The following is an 8,485-nucleotide window of genomic DNA, read 5'->3' on the forward strand; positions in this document are numbered from 1 at the left end:
TCCAGCCACTAATTCAACTTTTCAATGCCCTGCTCAGAAGGGTTTCTCCACACCAAATCTGCAGGCACTTTTTTCTTCTGGGGCTCCAAAACCAAATCCTTAAACCTCACATGAGGGAGAGTATTTGTTAGGTCAGAGCATCCTTGTTGATTGGACCTCCAGTTTGTGACTTCCACAGACCTCATCACGGGAGGCTGGGGAGAGGTCTCTTCTGTTGGTGGACGGAATGGTGGGCACTTGGTGGGGAGCACTGCTGAGAAAGGGAGCCAGCCCAAGACCTACACATGTGCACTGTTTCCCCTGGCCAAACAAGGTTCCTGACCCCAGAATTAACCCAGAGTTTCCGAGAAGACTAGGAGCTGCAGGGAGCCGCAATTAATGCTTTACTCTCCACCAGCTTTTCCTTGGACCCAAGGAGGAGAAGTTACAAAAAGATCACATCACACTCCTTTGATCTTATGACTTCCACACAGGCAAGTGCAGGGAAACACTAGTCTGAAGGAAGAAAATGCATTAAAAACACGTGCATAGGGACTTCGCTGGTGGCGCAGTGGTTAAGAATCCGCCTGCCGACGCAGGGGACCCGGGTTCGAGCCCTGGTCCAGGAAGATCCCACATGCCACGGAGCAACTAAGCCCGTGCGCCACAACTACCGAGGCCCGCACGCCTAGAGCCCGTGCTCCCCAACAAGAGAAGCCAAAAATAAATAATAAAATAAATTTACAGAAAAAAAAAAAACAAAAAAACACGTGCATAGCCCTTAGCTGTTTATAAAGTTCTTGAATGTGTGTGCCCCCTTCCGATGCTCACGTCTTTCCATTTTGCAGATAAGCAAACGGAAGTTCAGAGCATTTAAAGGACTGGCTCAAGGTGGCAGGTGATGGTGCAGAGAGGGAGCTACCTCGGTGCAACAACTTTCAGACAGTGTGCCACCCCGGTCCCGCACAGAGGTACACAGATGGTGGAGGAGACAGGACAGCACGAGTAATGATCACAACTCTGAGTGACAAATACAATGAGAGGCGTGTGTTTGGGGACTGGATCTATTCAGAGGAGGGGGTCTGGGGCATGGGAAGGAGTTCTGGGTTAGGGAAGGCTTCACAGGGGAATTGGCACTCACCATCGTCCACGTTTACTGAGATTTTATGAAAGGACAGACTAAGGACCGCCACTGCCAACTCTGCCTTATTCGATACAATTAAACCACGAGCTTAAATGGTTCAAATTGATCCCATCATCTTACATTCCTATAGATTTCATCCAGTAGCTGAATTTGGGGGAGGAAAAGAAAAAGGACCCACACAAAACTTTCCCACTTGAAGACATTTTTATTTTGGTAACGCACCTGAGTCCCTGGCAGGATGGGCCTGTCCTCCGCGGGGGCAGTGGGGTGTTTGGGAGAGGATGGGGGCCCTGCCCTGAGGGGGCAGCTGGGGGATGAGGCAAAGGGCTTTGTGACAGTGATAGGTCACAAAGGGCTTTGTGACACTGATAGGTCACAAAGGGCATCAGAGGATAAATAGGCTGTGCCAGGGGGTTAGGCTGACAAAGTGGTTACTTCTCTCGCTAGGACGGAAGTTCACCACGGCCTCTGGGGGAGATAAAAACCCAGAAGCAGAAGTGAGGTGAGGCGGAGGGGGAGCCTACCGTACCTCTCGACACACTTGAAGAGAGTCAGCCTGGGCTCCAGGCGCCCTACAGCGTCCCCACTGTGATCATCTGTGCCCCTACTCACACCCCGGCCTCTGGGAGACCCTGAGGCAAACGTGGGGGCCTGTGGGGCGGGCTTGGAAGACCTGCCGTAGGGCCGCCTGTGTGACGCAGGAGCATCGCGGCTCGCTCTTCGGCCAGTGAGGCCGAGGGAGGGAAGAGCCAGGGACCCGCCTTAACCGCGCTGCCTGTCGTGATCAAAGACAGCCATGAGTGGGGACTCTCTGCTCCCGTATCACACGGCCCGGAGCAGCACCTGGGTGGACCTGTTCAACACCACCACGGGGAAGCTGCAGCAGCAACTGCACAAGGGCGAATACCACATATTCAAGTACGCAGCAATATTCGAGAGCGACTTCATCCAGGTCACGAAGAGGGGAGAAGCGATTGACGTGCACAACTGGGGCGGCATGGTGACCATGGGCATCACATCCACCAGCCCCGTCCTCCCGCTCCCAGACATCATGCTGCTGGCCCGACGGGCCACCGGCTGTGAAAAGCACGCCGAGCGCAGCCCGGCCACCAAGGGCAAGAGCCACAAGGCTGCAAAGACCTTAGAGCTCACCAGGCTCCTCCCCTTGGAGTTCGTGAGGATCTCCACTCACAATCGTGAGAAACAACAGCTGCGCGTGAAGCTTGCCACTGGCCGCTGCTTCTACCTGCAGCTCTGTCCACCTCTGGACGCGCGGGAAGACCTCTTCGCCGAGTGGGAACAGCTGATTGACCTCCTGCGACCACCAGTGGACAGTGAAAGCAACACCTATGCCGTTCCCGTCTGGGACATGACCTGCGTGCCTGTGTTCGAGGAGGAGGAGGACGGGAGGAGCCCGGCCGTGGAGGATTTCCAAGGAAAGGGGCGTCAGGACCAGGTGAGCGTCAGCAGCCTCCACACGTGCCCTGAGGTGGCCGGGGCCACGTCTGCAGCTTTTGCGGGGGGCGAAGGGATCCAACTGGACTCCCACAAGCCCGATACCATGCCCGATGTGGCCACTGCGAAAGCAAAACCTACTACAGGGCTTGACAAAGCGTCCGCATCGCGGGCAACGACAAAGGTGGAGACAGCAGGGGTGGCAGGAGGCACCGCAGCGGGTGCTTTGAGCTCGGCAGTGATCAAGTCTCCTGCCGCTGAAGAGCAGAGCACGGCCATAGCAGCCACAGCCAGCGACGGGCCTGGAGGAAGCAAAACCAACATAGCCACTGGGGACACTGCCAGAACATCCCTGAGGAGCGGGAAAACGGCCTTGGCAGGTGCTGAGAACAATCCACAGTATGCTTCCAGCACGTCCACCAGCCTCTCCCCAGGGGCCGGCATGACTGTGGTCGGAGCAGAACCTACCAGCAAGACTGTCAAAGGAAGAGCCGACAAGGACGATGACGGGACCCTCGTCTCAAGCTTGCCACAGGAAGGCAAAGTGAGCGAACAGGATGGCAGCTCACAGAGAGTGTCCCAGGCCCACAAGGGAAGAAGGGAGAGGAGGGAGCACTGGGGAGAGGACAGAGCTCTTACGAGCCCCTCGCTCTGCAGTTCCGTGGAAAGCCACCACAAGGCAGCGGGGAGCAAGACAATCCCCAAAGCAGCTGGCCCAGGCTCAGGCGGCCGCAGAGCCACTAGAGATGACCAAAAGGCCAAAGGCCACGGCAGCCCGGGGGGCAGCGAGCAGGGCACTGCTCCCAAAGGCATCAGCCGTGCTCCCATCACCAGTGAGTCCAAGACCTCGCACAGATCGGGCAGGAGCTTATCTCCAGCGCGTTCGGGTCCCACCACCAACATACTCAGCAGGATCAGCTCTTGCTTCAGGAATATGAGAGCCAGACTCACAAAAAAGACAGTGGCCTCGTCACGAAATAAACATGGGAGCATCCTGGCGAAGCCAGTGGAAGGGACCCGAATGGAGGCCATCACAGAGACAGCAGAGAGTGGCCAGGGGCTGGAAATCACTGGTGTGACATCTGAGACCATGGAGCCAGTGACCGTTGAAGCCCATCAATAGGACCTAGAGCTGGGAGCTGCAAAGGGGACCAGGGCTCTGGGAAATACCCCTGGAGAGCCCATTTCAGCTTCCTTACTGCAATTTAAATAAAAAAACATACAGTCTGAGAATGCACGCAGTGTTTTGTCTGAATTTCTAGGTCCCGAAGCACAGCCGTAGCCTCACAGTGGATTCTGGGATGTCAGCTGTGCCACAGTCTGAGACCCAGTGTCCAGGCAAGGGCAGCCCCACCTCACACGCATGCTCAGCGCCAACAGCAGTTGGCTTCCATCTGGCTTCCACTCCTTTCTGGCTTTGCCCCTCAGGGCCATGGCTCAAAGTCAGACTATGGTCTGGGAAGCTCTCCTTCACTAGCCCCCTATTCTTTCTGTTTTTTGTTTGTTTGTTTGTTTTTTGCGGTACGCGGGCCACTCACTGTTGTGGCCTCTCCCGTCACGGAGCACAGGCTCCGGACGAGCAGGCCCAGCGGCCATGGCTCACGGGCCCAGCCGCTCCGCGGCATGTGGGATCTACCAGGACCGGGGCACGAACTCATGTTCCCTGCATCCTCAGGTGGACTCTCAACCACTGCGCCACCAGGGAATCCCCCCTATTCTTTTTATAAACGCTTATTCCCCCTGAAGGTCTGTAAACAGAGCCAGAACAGGACTCATGTCCCCTCGGGCTATTCAGTGGACAGAAATAAGGGCGGCAGTATTAGCTAGCAATCAGAACAGCAAGCACTCTCATCTAGACTTAGCCGTTCCCTGCCCACGTATATACCCTGGAGAAACACACATGTTCTAAGAAACAACTCTGAGAATGTTTAGAGCAAAAATAACTTAACAGCAAAACACGGGAAACAGCCCAAATTTCCATCAGCAGAATTCATACAGCAGGATAGGATGAGATTGGAATATTCAATAGTGAAAAATAAATGAGCTACACACATTAGCATAGATCAACTTCTCATGATTTTTAAAAACATCAAAAGAATGGGATACAGTTCCACTCATGGAACCATTCTGAAACAAGCTCAAACAACAGATTGCATAGGGTACATGTTTAAAACAACGGTAGCTAAAAATGAGGGAAGAGTAAACACAAAATTGAGGACAGTTTTCTCTAGGGTGGAAAGGCTAGGTCAAGGAGGTGGACACAAGGCTGTTAGTGCTGCTGGGAATTGTTCTGTCTCTTAAGCAAGATGGTAGGTACACAGGTGTTGTATTTTTCACATTTTACTAACTCTGAAATCAGGATGGTCCTACAATCACCGTGGCAGTTGTGAGGAAGTTATTGCCAATGCCTTTCTCTTTCTTTCACTTTTATTTATGCACAAAAGTGATGTCAGAAAGGCTTGGCATCTTTAAAGTACCTTTATTTAAGGTAAAGTACAAGAACACTTGTTTGGTTATTAGGAAAAGAAGGAACGATATGCCTATTTTACAGATGAGAACACTGAGGCTCAGAGAAGGTAACCTGCTCCAGTCGCACAATGGGATCTTTGCAGAACAGTGATCCACCAGCCCACTTCTCTATGCAAAGCCCTGTCTGTAGTTTGAGAAGGAAGCAAGCAAACAAGCCCGAGATAGGACCAGCACAAGAACCCGAGGCACCACCATTCTTACCATCATGTTCCAAAACTACAGAGATGAGCATCAATTTTACTAGATTGAGGGGAGGGAGGGGTGGGGGCTGGGAGCCGGTTTGCGAACTTCAGTGAGCTCACAGCTCTTAGCTGGCCTTTTCTCGAGAGCATCCAGTCCACCCTTGAGCTGTGTCTGGCTCCCAGGCTTCTACCTCTAGCCTCTGGCATGACCCGGGCTGCGGCCAGAAACAGGCTCCCACCTGGAATTCCAGCGTTCACTCCTGGAACGTCCAGCGTCCAGTCCTCCTCCAGCCACTAATTCAACTTTTCAATGCCCTGCTCAGAAGGGTTTCTCCACACCAAATCTGCAGGCACTTTTTTCTTCTGGGGCTCCAAAACCAAATCCTTAAACCTCACATGAGGGAGAGTATTTGTTAGGTCAGAGCATCCTTGTTGATTGGACCTCCAGTTTGTGACTTCCACAGACCTCATCACGGGAGGCTGGGGAGAGGTCTCTTCTGTTGGTGGACGGAATGGTGGGCACTTGGTGGGGAGCACTGCTGAGAAAGGGAGCCAGCCCAAGACCTACACATGTGCACTGTTTCCCCTGGCCAAACAAGGTTCCTGACCCCAGAATTAACCCAGAGTTTCCGAGAAGACTAGGAGCTGCAGGGAGCCGCAATTAATGCTTTACTCTCCACCAGCTTTTCCTTGGACCCAAGGAGGAGAAGTTACAAAAAGATCACATCACACTCCTTTGATCTTATGACTTCCACACAGGCAAGTGCAGGGAAACACTAGTCTGAAGGAAGAAAATGCATTAAAAACACGTGCATAGGGACTTCGCTGGTGGCGCAGTGGTTAAGAATCCGCCTGCCGACGCAGGGGACCCGGGTTCGAGCCCTGGTCCAGGAAGATCCCACATGCCACGGAGCAACTAAGCCCGTGCGCCACAACTACCGAGGCCCGCACGCCTAGAGCCCGTGCTCCCCAACAAGAGAAGCCAAAAATAAATAATAAAATAAATTTACAGAAAAAAAAAAAACAAAAAAACACGTGCATAGCCCTTAGCTGTTTATAAAGTTCTTGAATGTGTGTGCCCCCTTCCGATTCTCACGTCTTTCCATTTTGCAGATAAGCAAACGGAAGTTCAGAGCATTTAAAGGACTGGCTCAAGGTGGCAGGTGATGGTGCAGAGAGGGAGCTACCTCGGTGCAACAACTTTCAGACAGTGTGCCACCCCGGTCCCGCACAGAGGTACACAGATGGTGGAGGAGACAGGACAGCACGAGTAATGATCACAACTCTGAGTGACAAATACAATGAGAGGCGTGTGTTTGGGGACTGGATCTATTCAGAGGAGGGGGTCTGGGGCATGGGAAGGAGTTCTGGGTTAGGGAAGGCTTCACAGGGGAATTGGCACTCACCATCGTCCACGTTTACTGAGATTTTATGAAAGGACAGACTAAGGACCGCCACTGCCAACTCTGCCTTATTCGATACAATTAAACCACGAGCTTAAATGGTTCAAATTGATCCCATCATCTTACATTCCTATAGATTTCATCCAGTAGCTGAATTTGGGGAGGAAAAGAAAAAGGACCCACACAAAACTTTCCCACTTGAAGACATTTTTATTTTGGTAACGCACCTGAGTCCCTGGCAGGATGGGCCTGTCCTCCGCGGGGGCAGTGGGGTGTTTGGGAGAGGATGGGGGCCCTGCCCTGAGGGGGCAGCTGGGGGATGAGGCAAAGGGCTTTGTGACAGTGATAGGTCACAAAGGGCTTTGTGACACTGATAGGTCACAAAGGGCATCAGAGGATAAATAGGCTGTGCCAGGGGGTTAGGCTGACAAAGTGGTTACTTCTCTCGCTAGGACGGAAGTTCACCACGGCCTCTTGGGGAGATAAAAACCCAGAAGCAGAAGTGAGGTGAGGCGGAGGGGGAGCCTACCGTACCTCTCGACACACTTGAAGAGAGTCAGCCTGGGCTCCAGGCGCCCTACAGCGTCCCCACTGTGATCATCTGTGCCCCTACTCACACCCCGGCCTCTGGGAGACCCTGAGGCAAACGTGGGGGCCTGTGGGGCGGGCTTGGAAGACCTGCCGTAGGGCCGCCTGTGTGACGCAGGAGCATCGCGGCTCGCTCTTCGGCCAGTGAGGCCGAGGGAGGGAAGAGCCAGGGACCCGCCTTAACCGCGCTGCCTGTCGTGATCAAAGACAGCCATGAGTGGGGACTCTCTGCTCCCGTATCACACGGCCCGGAGCAGCACCTGGGTGGACCTGTTCAACACCACCACGGGGAAGCTGCAGCAGCAACTGCACAAGGGCGAATACCACATATTCAAGTACGCAGCAATATTCGAGAGCGACTTCATCCAGGTCACGAAGAGGGGAGAAGCGATTGACGTGCACAACTGGGGCGGCATGGTGACCATGGGCATCACATCCACCAGCCCCGTCCTCCCGCTCCCAGACATCATGCTGCTGGCCCGACGGGCCACCGGCTGTGAAAAGCACGCCGAGCGCAGCCCGGCCACCAAGGGCAAGAGCCACAAGGCTGCAAAGACCTTAGAGCTCACCAGGCTCCTCCCCTTGGAGTTCGTGAGGATCTCCACTCACAATCGTGAGAAACAACAGCTGCGCGTGAAGCTTGCCACTGGCCGCTGCTTCTACCTGCAGCTCTGTCCACCTCTGGACGCGCGGGAAGACCTCTTCGCCGAGTGGGAACAGCTGATTGACCTCCTGCGACCACCAGTGGACAGTGAAAGCAACACCTATGCCGTTCCCGTCTGGGACATGACCTGCGTGCCTGTGTTCGAGGAGGAGGAGGACGGGAGGAGCCCGGCCGTGGAGGATTTCCAAGGAAAGGGGCGTCAGGACCAGGTGAGCGTCAGCAGCCTCCACACGTGCCCTGAGGTGGCCGGGGCCACGTCTGCAGCTTTTGCGGGGGGCGAAGGGATCCAACTGGACTCCCACAAGCCCGATACCATGCCCGATGTGGCCACTGCGAAAGCAAAACCTACTACAGGGCTTGACAAAGCGTCCGCATCGCGGGCAACGACAAAGGTGGAGACAGCAGGGGTGGCAGGAGGCACCGCAGCGGGTGCTTTGAGCTCGGCAGTGATCAAGTCTCCTGCCGCTGAAGAGCAGAGCACGGCCATAGCAGCCACAGCCAGCGACGGGCCTGGAGGAAGCAAAACCAACATAGCCACTGG

The 8,485-nt window shown here is 54.4% G+C and overlaps 1 protein-coding gene across 1 annotated transcript; it reads left to right on the forward strand.

Moving 5' to 3' along the window:
* Positions 1–1,919: 1,919 nt before the first annotated feature.
* Positions 1,920–3,701, forward strand: LOC307065800 (Golgi-associated RAB2 interactor protein 4-like; the record flags this gene model as incomplete). Its single annotated transcript, XM_079722756.1, has 2 exons — positions 1,920–2,672; positions 2,991–3,701. 2 exons carry the CDS (start codon positions 1,920–1,922, stop codon positions 3,699–3,701), a joined length of 1,464 nt encoding a protein of 487 aa, XP_079578882.1.
* Positions 3,702–8,485: the final 4,784 nt, after the last annotated feature.

The sequence above is a fragment of the Hyperoodon ampullatus genome (genome assembly GCF_949752795.1).
Source record: "Hyperoodon ampullatus genome assembly, chromosome: 2".
NCBI lineage: Eukaryota > Metazoa > Chordata > Mammalia > Artiodactyla > Ziphiidae > Hyperoodon > Hyperoodon ampullatus.